The 20,495-nt window shown below is 45.7% G+C and overlaps 1 protein-coding gene across 4 annotated transcripts in view; it reads left to right on the top strand.

Moving 5' to 3' along the window:
- SDK1 (sidekick cell adhesion molecule 1) overlaps positions 1-19,442 on the top strand; it is a 412,303-nt gene extending 392,861 nt beyond the window's left edge. For all 4 annotated transcript variants that reach the window (XM_037385086.1, XM_037385085.1, XM_037385087.1 and 1 more), the window contains 5 exons: positions 1,005-1,169; positions 3,786-3,923; positions 5,906-6,026; positions 6,227-6,356; positions 13,192-19,442. In XM_037385086.1, the coding sequence (XP_037240983.1) occupies positions 1,005-1,169; positions 3,786-3,923; positions 5,906-6,026; positions 6,227-6,356; positions 13,192-13,464 (827 nt within the window). In that variant the 3' untranslated portion in view covers positions 13,465-19,442. The remainder of the gene's footprint in view (positions 1-1,004; positions 1,170-3,785; positions 3,924-5,905; positions 6,027-6,226; positions 6,357-13,191) is intronic.
- Positions 19,443-20,495: the final 1,053 nt, after the last annotated feature.

Here is a 20,495-nt window from a genome sequence, read left to right as displayed (position 1 = left end):
TAACTCCATTTTGTCAGCGAAAGTGCTGGGCACCAATTGTTACTGAGAAGCAGTCTCTTTAGATTAATGTTTGATTCCTGCACTCAGAATTATTGACTGATGGTTTTAATTATAGTTGGTTTTGTTCTTATTAGTAACAGCATCCCTCTTGTTGGAAGTTCTTTCCATTGTAGTCAAGTGAATATAAGATTACGGGTATGGATCAGGAACCAGAATGGTGCCTGGTCAGGATGTGCATCTGGATCGATGTCAGTAAGGCTGTGGAGAACAGAGGTTACCCTGCTGAAACACTCTCATCAGAATGGCATTGTGTTTCTAACGGCTTTGAGAGGTTTCTAACACAAACAATAACTCATTCCTGTTTGAAATGGCACTGAAGTGCAGTGTTGGCTGCCTCACCCTGCGGGCTGTGCCGTGCTGCGGGCCACCGCACACAAAGGACATTTCATTTGTGATGCTGTGGAGCAAGCAGCGCTCCAGTGACACCAGTCCACCAGGCACCAGTTCATGCAAGGCCGCGGTACTTCCCACCAAGACCCATATCTGGCATTCATTTGCAAAGCCTAGCCTACACAGTTCGATAGGCAAGCCAGCCGTGCAATGTAAAAAGCAGGAAAAACCTGTGCGATTAGGGCTCATTAACGTAACAGGTTGCTTTGGGTTTACTTGCTCCGTCAATAACAAGCGTGCTGATGGGGTGACCTCGCCTGATCAGGAGGGACCCAGATGGCTGGCAGCTGCTCGAGCCAGCTCAGGTCTCTGTGGGTGCTGCTGCTGATTTTAGAGGAGATTTCTTCCATCTGGGCTGTTACAAGACCCCATCCCAAATAAATGCCGTTACAGCTGGGGTCTGGCAGGGCATTCCGTGTATCACCGAGCAGCCTTCAGGTGACCACCCCGCTGCCTGTGGGTGAAACACAGCTAATGACGATTTTTTTTCAACAAGCAGAAGGAAGCACCAAGTGGCACGGTTCATGTCATTTCTCTCCTGGTTGCTTTCCTAGATGAAGGGCTGTGGGATATGTTTGTGAAGGACATCCCCCGCAGTGCTACCTCCTACACAGTCGGCCTGGACAAACTCAAACAGGGGGTGACCTATGAATTTCGAGTGGTGGCTGTCAATGAATTTGGCTATGGAGAACCAAGTCTTCCCTCTGTGGCAGTATCAGGTAATCACATGTTGTTGGGGTTTTTTTAATACCTTTTCCAATTGAATTTCTTGGGCTGGGGCGGGGGGAGAGGAAAAAAAAACCAACCCAGATTCTCGAGCTGCAACAAATAACCAAGGACAGTTTGTTTTTGCTTGTTTTAGGGTAAAACCAGAGTGATATAGTGGTGAATCAAGGCTGGTTATTACAGTATGCTTTACTCTCAAAAGGAAAAATCCATATGTGCCATTTTTCAGTTTGACAAAGAACCTTCTCAGGAATTTCACAAGTGTTTATATGTAAGATCTCTTGCCCTAAGACTAATTTACACAGTCTACAATTTATTTGCTTTTTCTCCTTTCATAGTCTGTTGGTTTGTTTGTTCTGCTTCCTTCTGTTTTTTTCCCAGGGTTCTCTGACAAACATTTTCTCTGTTATTTTGTATTTAGCTCTCAAAAATAGTTTCACAAAATTATTCCTGAGATCCTCTGAGCTAGCAGTTCCAGTACGATGTGATGCCTCCAGTTCCCCTTCATCAGAGCATCACCTCCTTGGTGATGTTCTCGGGCTCTTCCCACCCTCCCTTCTCTCTTATGCTTATTCCCAGAAAACAGGGTTATGGCCCAAACGTGCTTCCAAGAATCTCTTTGAGCAGCCTGGCACTCTGGGTGTCTGAAGGAACTTCAGTACCACAAAAAGCAAACCACTCAGGTGGCCACGTCTGGGTGGCTGGAGTTCAGTGGTCCGTTGTGAAGTGAGGGAGCTTGCCCTTGGAAGAAGCTTTGCTTCAGGTCCCCTCTCACCCCACGGGGACAGCTGTACTCCAGGTTGCCTTTGAGCAATAGGTTTCATCCTTGCTGTGTTAGCAAAGAGAGACAAGAAGAATAAAAGAACCCGATAAAGCAGCTTTGCGATTCAAAATTCTGGAGAGTCATGAGAAACTGGCAATGCTCCAGTATCTGGAGTGGCTTTTATCTCTTTGCTCCTCCAGTGAAAAGCACCAACGCCGTTCAACAGTTACCCAGCAGGCAAGAGCAGTAAACGCTGCTATCGCCATCACGGCGGCGTTTGTCCTTACACAATTAACCACTTAGCCTGCGAGAGCTGTCTGTGGATTTCAGCGTGAGTGCTACTACCCTTGCTTTTCTCCTTCAGGACAAGGGCATAGACAACCCATTTCAAACATCAAGAGTCAGTGTTTTTCCTATCTGTGGTTTCACAGAGGCTATAACACAACGTAAAGGGTCAGTAATCATGTCAGCCTCTCCTTTCCTGGAAGACATTATTCCTCTGAAGCCAGGCATGCGTCTCCTTCTGATGCTTTTTATAAATAAACTGCTTGTTTGTAAGTTCTCCGCTGGAACAGAACTATTTAATTCACCTCCTTTTGATGCTTCAGTGTTCATCTCAAATTGCTGCATGAAAGTAAGAGGTTTCCGTTGAGATTCACAGTCATAAAAGTATAAAGCATTTTAGGCTGGCCACTTCAGCTAGCAGAGGGAGGTATAAATTGCACTGAATCTGCTCAGCCCAGCATGGCTTGTGCAGTTTGCCTTAGGACTTTATTGGCCTGGCCTGGCCGCCTAGCAAAGAAAGATCACGGCTGCTTTTCACTGCTGTGGGATACCCGGTGATCTGGAACAAATTTCAGCTCGTATCATCAGGCTTACAACAGGCTTGTGGTTAGATCCAGGGCTCAGGACAGTTGGGGAAAGAGAGTGCCTAGCTTCAGTGATAGCGAGGGGTTGGTCTCCTGGCATTACCTGTTCCTATCAGGTGATCTACCTTATGGACTACAGGGAAATTACACACAGCTGCTGGCTTGTGCTCCAGCAGCAGCATTTGTTTCACAAAGCTGAGGGATGCTGACAAAGAGACTATCACCGTGAGAAAATAACAATAGTTATTCCTTTAAAGCAAGACTGGCAAGATAACTCTAGAAGGGGGAAGTTAGTATCATTTTGCGTCTCCAGTTGAGGTCAAATGAGGTGAAATGACTTAGGACTGCACGAAATTCAGGCAACTGAATTGATCCACGGGCTGCACATCAGGCTTGGCTAAACTGATGGGGAAATGATAGGGAGTAGCAGTGAATGTTGGAAGTTGGAGTTAATGGAGGCACTGAAAGACGCTGAACCAAGAGTACTTTGTTCCCTGGCACTAGCTGTATTTTTCAAAGAGCCACTGAGTGGCATTTTGGAGAGGCAAGCCTCTTAAAAAGTGGAATAACTGTGGGTCATGACAGATGTATTAGTGGTTCCTTTGATGCAGGGAGTACTAAGCATACCGCAATAGTTAAGAAATGTAGGTGTGCAGAGCTGTGGAAAGAAACCTCCCTCTCTTTACTCGGTGATAATTTCTTCTTAGCTAAGAGATTCTGGAGTGCTGGTCTGGGTGTGTGAAAGCTGCTTGTGGAGATGCTGGAGCCGTGATGTGCTCCTGTTCTCTTTGCCATCCTAGAAGCATCAGCAAGCCCCTTGAAAGTCTGACTGCGGAGTAGACTTTGAACACCCCTCCATCCTGAACACTATCATAGATGCATCGTTCACTGTGGGGAAGGAGAGAAAATGTTGAAGGAAGAAAAAAAAAAAAAGGAATTGCGGTGGTTTTTTGGTTTATATTTTTTTTCTCTTTCAGCGCAAACGGAAGCCCCTTTCTATGAGGAGTGGTGGTTTCTGCTAGTGATGGCTCTCTCGAGTCTGATCCTCATCCTCCTGGTGGTCTTTGCATTGGTCCTGCATGGCCAGAGCAAGAAGTACAAGAACTGCAGCACAGGTAAGACATGGGCTCCATGCTGTGCACGCACTCTGAAGAGCTGTGGGAATTAGAAAGGTCTTCCCTTTGAGTCAGCATGGACTCTTTTTATAGGTATTTGGTTTGCAGAAGAATGATCTTTTTGCTGTCTGGTTTGATAGAAATGGCTTTTGCCTATAGCCTTACTGGGCAAAGAGTGCCTGATTTTATTAGGTTTTGGATGCTAACCAGCCACGGGCTTGGACAGGACAGCATCTGGAAGTCCCAGAGACTGTCGCAAGAGCCAAGGAGTCTGGGTCAAATGCTGCAAAATGACCACAAAAAAGGAATGAGCTGAGACTTCCTTTAGCTTTGTCATCGTTCCCTGGTAGATGGGGAGAAGAAGAAAGATTCTGCTTTTCAGTGACTGTACCCAATGCGGATATTCTAGGTCTGTATGTGTGAGGACTATATCACAAGCCCTTTATATTAAACAGAGTGCCCTGCATCTCACGTTCATTTCCTAAGCCAAGCTGCAGTTGCTGGGCTGGGGGTCAAGCGACAAGAAGGTGTCTTGGTTATCTGGACCTGTTAGACTTTAATGCATAATGAACATCAAGCTCTGAATTTTCCTTTAGTTACGATTTTTACCAGTCTCCTTTCTGAAAGGAAAGAGGAGCTGCCTGCTCTAAAACTAGGAATGTTATAATAGTCCCCTTTCAAAATGCTTATTTCTTGAAGTCTGATTACTGTTTTTACCTTTTCTTCTCCTTAAATGATAAAATCCTGGAAGGGTTATTCACACATGTATTTCTCCAGTAGCCTCCTCCATCTCCAGCAAGAAATTGCTCTGATGCCAGGAGGTGTCAAAAAAACCACATTAATGAGTGGGATCAGGTTCATGGAACTTTGTGCTACCTCTTCTTAGGGATTCATGTAATGAAGGAGTCTTCCAGGCAGTATTTAGTAATTTGGTCCCAAAGTGAAGATCTTTTCTTTCTTTATAATTCACTTCTAACACGTGTTAGAAAATCAGATTTCAGTCCCATGAGATAGAAGAGGTATGAACACCGTGGCATTTTACCAATTTAATACTATTACATATTTGTATGCATAGCTCATAGGAAATCTCTCATCTTCTTAGTTTTGCTCCGTGTTTGGGGGACAGACATGAAAAGACAGGTCAGACCTGTGCTGTCAGATACCAGTGTTCACACTGAGTCTTAATGTAGCACTGAAATTGAAGCCAAGGATAAAGCACCTGTCTGCTGCAAAGTGGCAATATGCAACCGGTCCTTCTCCCCAGGACACAAGCTGAGCTCACACCTTTGGGATTACAAAGACTGAGCATGGGAGAGAATAAGCTCTTGCTATATTTGATTACAAGAAATAATACACTTTGCTGTGTTTTTCCTCTTCTTCCAGTCCCCTGTCCTTTTCCCTGCCTTACATTGTCCAGTGCTTTCTCACATCTATATCGTATCCTCATTACAGCTCTGACATCTTTTTCCTATTTGCTATCCACTTACCCTTTCTCTTGCTTTCTTTCCTGCCTTTCCCCCCCCCCCCTCCTTTTCCTCTTTTCCTGCCTTTCCTAGTTTTACTTTCTCTTGCTTTGCTTCAGTCAGCACGAATGAGATTCATAGCACCTGATTTAGGACATCTTCAGTAGCCACTTGAATTAGTCACCGAGTTCCTATTTATAGTCGAAAGACAAGAACAAGCACTTTTGGAGCACAGTTCATCTGTGCTATTTTAGATACCTCCGAATGAAATGCATCCATCCATGACTCTTCCTTTCCCCTCTTTTGGCTCCTTCTGCCTGTTCACACTCCTGATAACTTTCTTCCCTTCACTCGGATTGTCCTCTTTCGCCAGTAAGAAAGGGAAAGAGATTTTCAAAGAATTAATGCTGTCATAAAATGCAAGGAAGGAAAAGTTAGCTCCTACAGTTGTATTGGGGGGGGGGGGGGGGGGGGGGAAGTACCTTTGTTTCAGTGGATTCTTTCATTGCCTGGCTCCAGGTAAAACCATCTCCAATGTGGAAGAGTCAGTGACCCTGGACAACGGAGGCTTCACTGCTCTGGAGCTCAACAGCAGACACCTGAACATCAAGAGCACTTTCTCAAAGAAAAATGGAACCAGGTAAGAAGCTGGGACCACCACGCCCTTGAAAAAGGCTTTTTATCTACCTTCAAGCAACTGTTACATAGGTAAAGGGGGCTGTTGTCTGGAGGATCTAAGGAGGACTTTAAGGCCCAAGCCACTGCCCAGGGTCTGCTTTGGGTGTCTAAGCATTCAGAGAAATGACAACACTCAATACACTCACCCTTTATGTTCCCTAGGTCTCCTCCTCGCCCAAGCCCGGGGGGGCTGCACTACTCTGATGAGGATATCTGCAACAAGTACAACGGAGCTGTGCTGACCGAGAGCCTGGGCCTGAACGAGAAGCCCTTAGAAGTGTCAGAGTCGGAGGTAAGGGCTTCCCTTTGCCTTTTCAGATGTTGCCCAGTCACTGCAGACGTTCGTTTCCCCACTGAATCCTGGCAAGCCTTTGAAGTCCCAGTCCCATACCTGTGTTAGACTGTTGTCACTGTTTGTCTGCCTTGGGGACTTCAAAACGTTCAGTTCGCCAGGCTGTTTGCATGACATCTTAAAATTAAAGTGTCAAAGGAAAGAATGACAAGCAGGACCCAGCCAGGGCAGATTCCAGACCTGACCTTGGCAGATATTCACAGGTTTTGTAGTGTTACCTAGAAACACAAGTGCAATCAGCCAGGCAGTGTGTGCTGACCTCTCTGGAAGGGGCTGCACGTTCCGTTCTGCCTGTGGGCTGCAAACTTGGAGCAATTTTGGGAAAACATCCCTGTGCTGCGAAATAACCAGCTGGCAGCAGCTACTGCCTGGATGAGGTTGATGGTGGGACACGCTTTGGGTTGTTGCATTGACTGAAGCACGGCGTGTGGCTTGAAGTTTTCACAGTGCCCTTTTTAGACAGCTACAGCATACACCAAAATCTGGAAGACCGGTCTGGAGTGGTGATAACTGCTGCCTCTGTTACTGAGCGAGTGAGTGGGGAAGGAGTAATGGCAGGGACCACACGGCCATGGCCATGAGGGACCAGCATTTGGGTTTCTGAACACCCCAGCCTGCAGCCTTAGTCCAACTCAAGAGGAGTCTTCTGCTCTGGTTGCCTTTAGCCTATGTTCTCCAAGGAAAGAGGGTGCGTGCTGGCATGATCCTTCTGGCAGCGCTCCATCTCGGGTCTTATATCCCCTTTAAGAAGAAAGAAAGTGCTTGCGGTCTGTAAAAGTCCAACAGTGGCCAGGGGTGAACAGGCAGACTTCAAGGAATATCCAGAAAGGTAAATCTGTCTCTAAAATCGTGTGTCATCAGCTGAGCTCCTGATGAATCCGAACTGACAGCACAAGAAGCGAGCAGTGGGCCAAACCACTCGGAACCCGACCCTTCTAGCAAGAATAAATCAAAAGCAGCAAGTAGTGAAAGAAGATGACAGTTTTCATCTGTAGCTTTTCTGCACCTGCAGCTACAGCTGCTTTTCCTGGCTACCTAGCTCTCACCTCCTGCTAATTACCACCGACAGCCTGCTGCTTGGTGCTGCCCTGTGGCCAAGCCGGCGTGCGGGCAGCTTTCCTGGGTGTAGCTGAAGCTGCTGGCTGTGCAACGCGCAAGTGTTACCCTCCAGATGAAACCCATAGTGCTTTGGTCGTGTCACCGTAACAACCCAGCATTAAACCTGTCATTAAAACAGTTTGCTGAGCATGATCATGAATTTAGCACTGGCACCTTTTGACATTAATTTCAATGCCCTGTGTGGTATTTCCCGGTAATGCACAAAAGTCTACTCGCAGGGTGTCATTACTGCCTTCTATATGCACTCCCTGTACAGCATATAGAAGAAAGTGGGGTTTGTCTCTTTTCTTGGGCTATTATTAATATTATTTATTTACTGTGGATCGCAGTTGAGCCTGAAGGTCTCAACTGAGATTCTAGCGTTTCTGTGAATCTCTGAATGCATGTGAGTATGTGAACAAAATATGAGTTTTTGTGAATCTCTGTATGCATGTGAGTATGTGAACAAAATATGCCTCCTGTTTTTCCTTGGGCCGTAGACATACAGCCCGTCTGTATAATGTCTTTGATGCTTGGGTTTGGGGGTTTTTTGGTTTGTTTTTTTTGTAGTGGGGAGTGCTTTTAGGCATGAAATGTTAATATGCTCCCAGTAGAGGTAGCGATAGGAGATGCTGCTTTTTGATCAGCCTGAAAATGCTGTTTACATTGGCTGGTACAGACGGGAGGTGAGGGTGGGTTGGGGCAGAAGGGGATATAGATCTTTGACCACTCTCTTTTCAAGTATTCCTGTACCTATTAGCTCTTCCTGTTTGTCTTTTCTGTTCTTTTCGTTTCTGTTCTCAAAGGAGATCTTAACAGGCAAGCGCTGTTTTCTGAGAATTTCAGAATTTCCATCTCTCTCAGCAGGCAGGAACGTTTCCTGTTATATGAAGAGTTAAAACCATCTTTTTATATAAGCGCTCTACACAGGTTTGGTCCTCTGCAGGAAAGGGGGTCCTGGTGCTGTTCTCCTCTAACACATCTTTGTGTGGATCTCAAATTCCACTTAATCCGATGCACATTAAGGGCAGGCAAGGCCAAAACCTGTGCTTTGGCTTTCCACTCGCCTGTCATCTCGTTGCTGCTTAGTCTCAGCTCTGTTGCCTGAGGTGTCAAGATTTTGTACGGAAAAGAAGGAAGCTCACTGGCTTCAGGTCTCATGGGGTTTACTGAACATGAAGAAGTCGGTGAGAAACTCTGGGGCTGCCTGACTGCACTTAGAGCTGCCGCGGAGCCTTCCTCCGAGATCCCTCCTGATGAGGATAGCGAGAGAGAAGCAAAGGAAATCAAGCAGACCAAGCAGTGCTCTTAATATTCATAAATCAAGTGGTTAACTTACTCCATGTCATGAAAGCCAAGCACCAATACTGTTAATGAGGTTAAAGTAGTTTAATTGGCAGGTATGGAGGAAGGTATGCAAAGAGTGTAATTTCTAAATGATTAATAATAATAGGCTTTTAGATAATGAGTCAAGTGGACGAGGCTCTGGACCGATAATCTGAAGAAATTTGGTGTTTGCCCTGTACAGAAATGTGGTGATGTATCTGCAGTGTCATCCAGCCATGGAAGAGCAGTTTTACAGGAGGGGAGGGGAGGGTGGTGTGTGTTTGTTTGTTTGTTTGTTCTCACATGTCCTTGTGGTCTCCCAAAAACTGTTTTCAGGAGATAATATCCTCACAGATTGTGCGCGTTATCAGTCAGTGCTGAATCCTGGCAACGCTGGGGTCTTGCCCAGCTGCTCTCTGCAGTCTAGCTGACTTTTGCCTTCTCAGCTCTGTAGGAAGATATTCTAAATTTCCACTTAACACTTAATAGGGAATATGGTTTAACTATTTTCCGATAAAGTTCTCCAGTGATTTTGACAGGTTGGGCACCATGTGGAAACCAGCTGCAGATGACATTAAGTAAGCAAGGTTTCCTGTGTCTGGAGAAATCCTCTTGCATCCTACCTTGTCTCTTTTACAGCGTATTAATGTCATGTCAACCAAAAGAAACTGCTGCCACCTATATTTTTAAAAATAATCTTATAAGGATGTTTCTTATGCAATCACTATATAATATATATATATATAATTGGAACTATTTTCAGTTTCCTCATTGACTAAGCTAGCTAACTCTGGTCGCTGACTTGCCTCTGAACAGCGCTTGCGTGTTTCATACTGTCAATAAAACACGTAAATAGCCCCTCATTTTCCGTATTTGTTGTTTCATAGGCATCCATGCACCTTTGGTTGACAGTCTGTAATGTCACCGCACACCCAATCACACTCCAGCCTATGGAGGTTTCCAAGGTAACAAAGCCACAGTTGCACAGAAGGGAGAAAACCAAAAACAAAGCAAAAAGCCCCGTAGCATTTCTGTTTGCTCAGTAGTTTAAAAAAAACACTAAAAAAAGTAATCCTCTAGAATAAGCCGTCTGGATTGTCATGCAAAACAGGTTTATCTTGCTTCTTGATTTTCACCGGAGCAGAGGGGGGTATGGGATGGCAATTTAGAGAATTCCTTCCTGGGAAGGGCAGTTATTAGTACCTTGCTCAGAGCAGACTTTAGCAGATACTTGAGTAACATGAACAGAATAGTCAGTTCCTGCCTGTTCTGAAGGGAGCACAAAGAAAACGCGTTGTATTGATTCTAATAAGCAGGTTATCCTTTCCAGCGTCAGTGCTAATGATGGGGAAAGGCTGAAGCTCGTGCAGCTATATGCATTTCATGAAAGTTGCTTCTGAAAGACCCTGGCCTTATTTACAACAAATTAGTGTTTTTTTCAGCTGGTATAATGGACTAATTGGTAGACAGATTATCAGCAGGTGCTACTGTTTTAAATTCCCTTGTTGTGTTCATGGCAAGTCCAAGTGACACTATTTCAAGTGGCAGCAGCCCATCCAATAATGCTTCTGGTATTTCTCCTCTTTATTATGTTGACTTCTGGCAATCTCGAAAGAACTTGGCTTAGGTACAGTAATTATATTAGTTTTGTGGGTGAGGATTTTTCTGCTAGGGATGGTCAGAAATCAAGTGGCTCCATCAGTGTTACAATACCCATCAAATCATGTGTCAGTCTTCTGGTTACAGCTTCTTCTCAGCATTTCTGCTTTGAGCTTCCAGCCTTTCAGTTGTCTTTATGTTGCTGTGTGTCTGTGGGAACATCAGGTATACCAGTAAGGAGCCACTAGAAGGTTGTGAAGTTTTTTCTCCATATGCTTATGACACCTCAACTCAGCTGTGATCCATCTTTCCAGCAGGGAATTGTTTCTTTGGGGGGTGGCTAAGCGTGTCCGAGTCAGTAAGAGTGATGGTGGATTGGGGAAGGAGTCAGAAGACGTGGGAAAGGCAGTGGCAGTGTTGTGCCTTTGATGAAGGGAATATATCCCTGACAGCTAGAGGAGTTCACACCTTCAGGTCCTGCTTCTGGTGAGTAATCCATAACCACTTGCATCTGCTCAGAATGCAGAGACTTTTATTCTGGATGCCCACATCATCCCCCAGCTTCCCAGGGACTTGTTACCTTAACGTTAGACTATGGAGCTGCAGCATAATCTTCGGAGATGTGGGTTTAGGCAAAGTGCAACAATTTATTTCTTGGTAAGAATGAAGGAGACCAGGATTTGAGGTTCTTTTGGTCTGCAGGTGAAGTTGGTTGTGTCTGCAGCCAAGGACCAGCCTGCTGGAGCTGTTGCTGCCGTACCTGGCCATGCTGCCATATCTGCAGTCAGCAGAGGCACTCTGGCTGGAGCCCCTTGCAAAAACAGAGGGGGTGGCACTGGCAGGATGCTCCCCACATGGTGCCAAGGCTCTGGAGCTGCTTTCGGCACCCACTGGCTGTCAAGCAGCCCAAATCTGGGGATATTCCAGGCATGCCGCAAAAACCACCTGTTCAGGCAGGTCTTTGGGGGGGAGTTGGGGGTTGGGTTCCCGAGGCTGGCAGCTGCTGCAAAAGAGAGTTTTTCTAGGAGATAGGCTTGCTGAGTTCCTTCTGGAGTAATTATTAAATGCTGGTAGGGTTTTGTTGTAATAGCAATTACATGTCAAGGCACCTGATGCTTTGCCTTCTTAAAATAACCAAACAGTACGTAATTCCGAAAGAGCCAAAGCATAGGGTAACAGCGGAAGGAAAATTCTGCAAAGCTGTAAAGAGCTGCTTTGCTCAGACTTTTGAAAAACTCTGAGAAAAATTTCTCAGCTCTGTCCATCACCCTCTGTGCTGGAAAATGGGCACGAAATAGCATCGAAGCAGCTATCTAAGCAAAGAAGTGGGATGATGGATGCTGTGCCCTTTTCAAACGATGGTTTGCAAGGCATTTGAGGATTGTTCTTCAGAGACCATTAAAAAGGAGCTTTAGAGGAGGGAGAGACTGGTTGTGTGGCAGGCAGGATCAAGAAGGATGTGTGTTTGCTGTGTGGTGTCATAGATCAGAACGATACCAACCTTTTGAAACTAATTGCGGCAACTAACAGTTACGAGCTGCACTTACCCGTCTCTCTCTTGTATGTCTTAGGCAGCTACTACTTTGATATTTAATTGCCTTTAGAACGGGCTATGCAGATTATTGTGAGGGGGGAGGGGGGAGAGGAATTTTGCATGCTTGAAGCAGAGATTTTGAGAGAAGCCATGAGACATGGAAATAACTGGGTAGATGTTTGTGCGCTGTATGGGATGTGGCTGTTATTGGTGGGAACATTAGTGAGAACAGAAGGAAAATGTGTGCTTAGGTACTGCGGCCAAGGCTGTGCCGTGGTCTCTGTACTCGGAGGAGATGTACGAGCCCTCTGTGATTCCACCAGCTGTATTGCAGCAGCAGTGCTTCAGAGAAGGGGCAGATGCACAAACCTGATCTGGTTACATCTCAATAAAGCTCCCGCTCGATGTTGATATGAGCTTTGAAGCCATCCAGCCACCATGCATAAATGTTTCAGGGGTATGAACCACTCTGAACACGTGGCTGTGCCTGAGCCATCCCAAGAAAGCCACCCCCTGCCTGGCTGTTCTCCTTTTCCAGATTTCACATTCTCCTTCTTCTGTCACCGCTGGTTGCGTGTCTTGTTGTACCACCAGTAACCAGCTGGAACATACAGATAGAGCTGTTTGCCTGGAAAAAAAAAAAAAAAAACACCACGTGATTTTGCTTAATTTCTTTTCAGTGATATAACTTTTTTTCAATACGTCACAAGGTTTGGAAGCCAAATCCAGAACGGTGTGCCGGTGGCCTGGTGTGACCAGCACAAACAAGCATGTCTGGCTAACTGGGGTGCGTTTGCACGGAAGGCATTCTGTCTGCCCTTGCATCAGAAAATAGCGATTCTCAAGTTTAATTGCAATCTTTTTGATTACTTGATTGAAAGCTGCTGGGTTCCCTATGACATCTCTATATTTCCCTGCATCTTGTGTCAAGGAGGAACTCCTGGCTCCCGCTGCAGTGTTCTGCAGTGAATTAGAAGGGATTTCTCTGCATCTCTTTATCACCAGCATCCATCAGGGGACTCTCACTCTAGCAGCAAAACCAAATACAGCCCAGCACGTATTGCACTTGGACAACAACCCGTCCTACCCTAAAATTACAGCTTTTATCAGCTGGTGATGTTCAACTTATCTAATTTCTTCTAGAGTGGAACAGGCTAGATCATAGAGGCTAATGGCTGAATATTTTATTTTATTTTTTTTTCTCTCCTGATGCTCCAGGCCACTGACTCGGATTATGAAGACGAGTTGCCAAAGCACTCCTTTGTGAACCATTACATGAGCGACCCTACGTACTACAACTCATGGAAGCGGCAGCAGAAAGGCGTGAAGCACCCAGCATCCTACAGATACGAGGAGTGTGCCGCCAGCGAGGCAGAACCCTATTTCCAGACTGTCATCACGACACAGAGCTCAGGAGGGGTGTACACCCCAACGGGACAGCCCGCGCCCGGCTCTCGGACTCCAGTGACAGGGTTCTCCTCCTTTGTTTGAGCCGGGGCTGGAGGATACAGCCGAGCCACCGGCGGCACGCAGGGGGACCCGGCACAGTGACTGTGTGTGCGTGACCGGGGCGCTGAACTGTGGGTAACTTCTCTATCAGGGTAGAAACAGATGGGAACACGGATGAGGCTGGGTGGGTTGTTGTTTGGGGTTTTTTTTCTGAAGACAATCAACTCTAAAAAAGATGGAGCTGAACTAGCTGAAACTTTTGTTTTAGGGAAAAAAAAAAAAAAAGAATTCTGAAAAGTGATGATTTTAACCACTTGTGAATAGTAGGGGTTTTTTAACCGCTTTTTGTAACACTGCTTCAGGAAGCAGCTCCCATGCCCTTCTCTTCCCTCTTTCTTTCTCTCCCCTCCTTCTGTCCCCCTGTTCCCAAACAAGGAGGTGAATTCCCTAGATGCAATGAGTGACTCTGTGATGTGATTTGAAGAGAAAACATAAAACCTCCCAGGGTCCTTTTTCTTCCTTTTTCTCTGCACTTTTTTTTTTCTTTTTTAATTTTTCCCTGTCATCAAGGCCAAGTAGGAAAACATAGAAAAGGGATAATTTTTTACACGAAAAGCAGACACCTCCTCTCTCCTTTTCTCATTGCTGCTCCCCACATTAGGAGCACTGGCTGATCAAGTGTAGGCTCAGATGTGTCACTGTCTGCTCTAGGCTCACTACTGGTGTATTTATACTGAATTACTGACCTGCTTTTCTTTTTTGTTCAAATGGGACCTGCTGAATTCTTTAAATATTCCAACTCCAGGGCCTTTGGAAGAGGAGATGGCTCAAAAGAGCACTGTAGGCAGTGGTGAGTGGAGCAAGTGGGAAGAATTCAGACGCAAGGTCAGTTTATTTTTGGTGTGGCTCTAATCCTCCCTGGTGGACTGCATGTGCCATTTGAAGGGGTCATTTTTTAAAAGTCAAAGGACTCAACCCAGCAAGCTAGAGGGATCTTTCAATTAAGATTGCAGTGACAAGCTAGAGAGTCTCCTAATTGATGAGGTTTTTGATCATTAAAGTTATTGTGCCCTGTCAATAGAAGTTGAACATCCTTTCTTGCCCAGACTCTGCAGTGCTGCTTACTGGTCTGTAAAAAAGCACACAGTAGCTGGATTTGATTTTATTTTTTTAGTACAAAGACATGTCACGCAGACTGGGTGAGTTTTGGTGTCCACAGGTGCCTTTTATTGATTCTTCAGCTTCATATCTGGGAGAAGTAACAAAGTGTCTCCAAATAAAGCTAACCAGGTTTTTCAAGCATTAGGGTCATGAATTACCTTGTGCACGTTTACAGTCTGCTTTGTGCACTTGGAGCTACAGCCTTTGGAAAGAAGAGAGGGGATTTTTAGTTTATTTTCCATCCTTTTGTATAGCTCCCTTTTTGTTTCCTTATTTTCTATCCTTTTCCGGAGTCTGTCATGTTTAGCAGCAAGTTGTTTACTAGCAAGGAAGTTGTCAGGGGGTTAAAGAATCCAAGTTTAGCCCTTGGACCTAGCAACAGTCCTGGATCCAGACTTTTTACCGCAAGAGTTTGAAAGGTGAACTGAGAAGCAGACAAGTTCTTGCCACTCCAGCATCTGGCATTTCCTCCCAGGTGGATGAAGGTCAGCCAGGAAAACTGGTGTCCTGCTGCTTGCTAACCTCCCATCAGGGCAGGTGTGAGCACTGTTACTGTTGTGAATTGTCCCTGTCCTCTCTGGAGTGATGTGGGACAGCTGTGGCACGGGGGCAGGGCGGGTGTCAAGGCAGGCTGTTGAAACCCACCTGGTGCTGATGATGGTGGCTGCCTGTTCCTGTCCATGGGGGCTGGTTAGAAGTAGCCTGGTGGCATCTCAACTGAGCAGTTGAGGTCCAAGGGCAAACTCAGCCTTGCTGTCACCTGTCAGTGCCTCTTGGACAGGGCAAATTATCTCCGAACTGCCGTCACTCTTTGGCACTGCCTCAGAGCACTGCTGCTCCTGGTGCGTACAGATTCTGGATAGCTTTGGCGCTGGATTGCTGTTCCTCTCCAAAGGCTCCAGAAAGAAAAAGTTCAAAACCAAAAAAACTCTAGTGGGTGTGTTTAAGGGCTTTTGAGTTTGGGATAACGATCCACAGCTCATTAGATGGCAAGGGATACGCAAAGACACAGGCTTGAGCCAAACCCCTGTGAGCCATCCCCCTCTCAGCACCTGGATCGGATGTATGTGGGATGGAGAAGGGGCTCCAAAGAGGATGAGCTGGAGCTTACTGTGAAGAGGAATGCAAAGCAAACAAAAAACCCACTGCCTTCTGTGCACTTTGACTGTTCTCTTAAGCCATATGGACTTTGCTTTAATTACTGAACTGCCAAAATTTGTTTGCAGTCTGATTTTTTTCGTTTCTTAGACAAAATTATCTACGTGACTTTCTGACTTGTTTTCTTTCTCCTTTGTTATTTCCTGCATCAGATTACGTATTTTAAACACCTTGTTTTATATACGTGTGACATAGCAATGCAGTTGCTGATGGGATTTTAATGGCGCTTACCCAACAGGTATGAGAGGTAGTGCTACAGGAGGAGCTTTTCAGGGACCACTAAGGGCTTAGGGATGTAGATTGGTAGAAAGTAGATCGAACACCGAAGAGTTTGCTCCCAAGGAAAGCATAGTGCGAGCAGCTCCGTTATCTGCTGAATATTGCCGGATCTGAATTGATGTAAGGTGCAGTCGCTCCCTGGGGCTGATCTGATACCACACTGAGCAAAAAAGCAAGAAAACCATGGGGAATAAAGGAAATGGACTTCGTGGCCACTGCTCCACTGAAGGACAACACGGGGAGCAGCACAATCTGTATGAAGCAAGGAGAAGAGACTATTCCTTTTTTTTTCAGAACCACCTTCAACTAAAAAGCCTGAGCTTGCTGAGGACCTGCCAAGTTGGCTGTATGGCCCTTTTCTTCTGACTGCCACTGAAATAACAGGTTAGGTGTGATTCCTTTAGGACCTGTTGATCCAAACAAAGGTATTTCTCTTCCATTCCAGTCCACACTATTGTCACTCCCAGTTATGTTTTGTTTAGGTGCTGGCTTTTCTTAAACGTGGGTTGCTTTAACTTAGGCAATCACAGAGTGTGGATGTGCACTGCCCTGCTCACCCCTAAGACGAGCATAAGTTTTGTGTTCTGCTGCCCAGGATATGTATAGCTACACGCATGATGCCTGTGCCTTCTTGTTAACATGCTGTACTTGTAAAATATGAATAATGGGTAGATTTTATTTACCTCAGATATCAGGTAAATTGTTCTATCTGGAAGGAAACACTCCATCAGTTAGCAAGAAAGCTCTATTTCATAGCTGTAATCTTTGAGAATCGCAGCCTTGAAATACGACTCTTAAATGTTAGTTGTCATGTTACAATAACTTCACCCATCAAATCCACTTCTGTTTCCATCATCCTCTTTAGAACAGTCTTGAAAAATGAAGACTTATATTTAAAATGCCTTCTTAGGATATTTTATTTGTATTTATTTATTTACTTTCCCATGTTTCTCAGGTCTCTTGGTGGCTGTTACTGAAAAATAAAAACAGCGTCATGAAATGACCAAGGGAGACATTTCAGGGAATGGTTTAATAGGAGCTCGTTTTTCACGCAATAGCCATGGAAATGTCCAATTGCCTGCAGGAAAAAAGTGCCCAAGTCTTCACCCACCCATCCCCCAGGGCTGAGATGTCAGAAGCCACCACTCTCAAAAATGCTCCCAGTACTCCCAATGGGACCAAACATCTGGTCGTCCCTATCATAAATCACGTGCAAGAGTGCACATAAGTGAAGGAGCTGTAGTGTTGCAGCCCACTCTAAGTGGAGCATTTTACCCCCCAAAAAGGCCATACCACATATGGTGTGTCCCCCACCACCACCCGCACCCTTGGGTGCGCTGTTTTCCATTCCATCTTTTAATGCCCCGATGATGGTGCAGGACCAGTGCTGCACGGGTGCAAGCAGCAGCGGTGAGGAGGGACAGGAGAGGGCATTGTTCTACTTCCATCGGTGACAATCTCTTCTTCCCCACCCCGGGAGTCACCCCTGTGGAACCCCTTCATGGGGAGGGCAGAAAGAAGTGAAAGCACAAGAGCAAAGGCTTTCATCAGCATTTACTAAAGGAATCACACTGCAGGCAGCGGTACCACTTTTGGAAGCAGTTGGTATTACTAGAGAGAAGAAAAAAAAAAACGTACAGAAACAGAAACTAATCCATTACCCAAAAGGATTTTTTTTTTCCTCATATTTTGAGTGTTAAAGCCGGTGATGCTTTGCAGATGGGCCAAGATCTCATTTTTCCGGCTTATACTCTGCCAGAATCTGCTGTAGCAATTGTTTAGAATAAATATCCAAGTCTGTCTTGACATGGGGATACATTTATTATCCTTGTCATTGCTTCCCTCAAGAACTCCATTGGGTCATCCAAAGATTATCCAATCTGCTCTCCAAAAAGGGAGGAGAGAGATCTGTTTATACATACAGAGCGCTGGTGTCTTCTCCTTGCTCTTTTCAGATGAGCAGGGCAACTTGTTTCAGAAAAACCCTTTTAGAAAAGGAATTTATCAGGAAACTGAAAACACAACATACCCACAAGAAAGAAAACCTTTGGCAGGGCCACTAGACATCTTGAAGACCTAGAGACCCGTGATGTGGAAGGCTGGATATGATCCCAAGACCTCCTATCTTTAGTGATCTCCTTTATCCATAGCAGCCAGAAGGACACATGCAATGAAGGGTTGTGTTTGGAGAGGAAAAGCCATTGCAGAGCAGTTGCTGGATGGGCAGGTTGTAATGCAAACACTTTCATTCAACCTGGAGTTCCTGCTAGTTCCATCACACATCTTAGGTTGTTTCTATAGGTTTTTGCCAGCAGGTGTGGAGCCCCTACACCATCGTGGCATTACCAGAGGTCACGTGGGAGGAGGTGTGCTGCGGTGGTATTTACACAAAGCCACCAGCATGACAATGTGGTTGTACAGTATCCATTGAAACCTGACAGAAAGCCACCCTTGAACTAGAAGCACATCACCCCAAGCCTGAGCACATTGGGCTGGGTGTGGGCTTTCAATGGCTCCACCTGACAAGTCCCTGCAGTTCTTTGTATTTGTGTTTTCCTTTGCTTCTCCCCCACATCTCCACCCCCAACCCTCCCAGACAAATAAAGCTGGCTTGCACTTTGTGAAGGTGTAAAGTTTGCCACCCCCGGTAGTAGAGAGCCACAACCGATAAGCACACGTGTGACACGTGGGAAAGGTGAGGTATGTTTGAACAAGGAGTGAGGTACCACTGCGGCTTGGCTTCCAGGCTCTGACTCTGAGTTTTGTCTTCTCAAAGCTCCCACCTGCCCATTTTAAACGGCCTTGGAGCCTCCAGACTTGGCAGGAAATTCATGATTTTGATGCTGTTTGATCACTGTGCACTTTCTTGGGGCTTGAATTGCTGGATATAGAGACTGGAACGATGCAGAGCTTGATATCAAAGTGTTTTCCCATTTATCTCTGATACTCTAGATCTTGGAAGGAGACCTTTCTGCTACCGCGGAACGGTGGTGTTCTGCTGGTGGGGCACCTGGGAAGTGCCACCAGCGCTCCCCCACCGATGCCATCGTGCTCCCGGGCAGTGCTGGGACCTGTCACGGTGCAGTGGGAGCTCTTGAGTAGCAGAAAGGTGCAAAAACACGGCATTATGGTGAGTTTGTAGCCGGTCAATTTGCCACTCTTGGGATGGAGTCCATCCTCTGGTTTGGTATCTGCTGTCAGTTTAGGAGTAGGACCACCTTACACAGCTGTGTTTGAGTTACCCTTCGGTGTACTATGGTTATTGGATCATTGCTTTTGATTGAGTGTCTCCTTGGGGAGTTGCCCTGGATTTTTGTTCCACACCTCTTGTTGGCCTCACCTTCACCACACCACTATTTTATATGAGAAAGTTACTTCTTCTTTTGCAAACTTGCTTCTAATTAAAAGAACCCTTTTTGAAATGTGTGTGTCCTCGGTACATTTATTTTGGGGAGGGGAAAAAAAAATCTTTTCCAGCCTTTTCTGTTATGTTTGGCTTGAAGAAGTTTCTGGATGTCTTGCCAGCATGCTCACGAGTTAACAGCTCAGGACAGTGAAAATGTAACCCAGGCTGAAATTCCTCACTGTTAGTTCTGGACTGTAAAATCTTATAACTCCTGCTGCTTTTCAGCTCAACTGACACTCTCAAATAGTTTCCACCCAAAATTTGACCAGCCCCTAAATATTGCGTTATTCTGCAGTGATAAACTTCCTCCAGATCCTTAATACAGGAGAGTCAAAACCCATTCAGAAATGGAAACCTGGAAGCCTGTGGGGCCAACATTTTGTATGCCTCCATCCTCCTGCAAATAATATTTCTCTCCCCCCCTGCAGCATTGTAGCGGCTGTTAATGGGTTACCACATCCCATAATGGGTTCCCTCATCCCACAGATGTGCTGGGGCTGGGGAGGCTGGACCCGATCCCAGCTGGTGGCAGTCAGGGCAGCTCTGTTATTCCAGGGTGGTGGCTGGTGCTTTTCACCGTCTGAGCATCTGGCCCGGAGAAGTAAACTAAACACAGTCGGGTCGGCTACAGCTCTGGTGGGAGAAATGAGGGCGAGAAATCAATGTTTTCCAAGTGGGAGAGGGAGGAGATTAAAAAAAAAAAAAAAGTCAAACTGCTAAGGAAAGAACTCATATTCTCCTACTTCTGAAAGGGGTATTATAAATAATGCAGTGTTGTATAAATACAGGCAGCCCTCTGCGGCTGGTAGCTTGTAATAACCCAGAGGTACCAATGTACCCATTTTGAAGATGAAAATCCTCACACCACAGCATTTCATGAATGAGACATTATTCTGCAAAATTGCCATAAGAAGCAGAAGTGCTTTTTTGAGGTCAGTCGGCTCCAAAGTGTATCGTCCTCCCACTTCCAGCCCTTACTCTGCAGGACATGTTTCCTCCGCATATGTTTTTGTGGTTGGGATTGGAGTATGGACAGAAACACGGGAGTGGATGGGAAATGTGCCACGGC

This window comes from Falco rusticolus, chromosome 4, assembly GCF_015220075.1.
Source record: "Falco rusticolus isolate bFalRus1 chromosome 4, bFalRus1.pri, whole genome shotgun sequence".
NCBI classification, from domain to species: Eukaryota; Metazoa; Chordata; class Aves; order Falconiformes; family Falconidae; genus Falco; species Falco rusticolus.
Note: the sequence above shows the minus strand (reverse complement) of the source record. Positions and strands in the feature narration are given on the sequence as shown.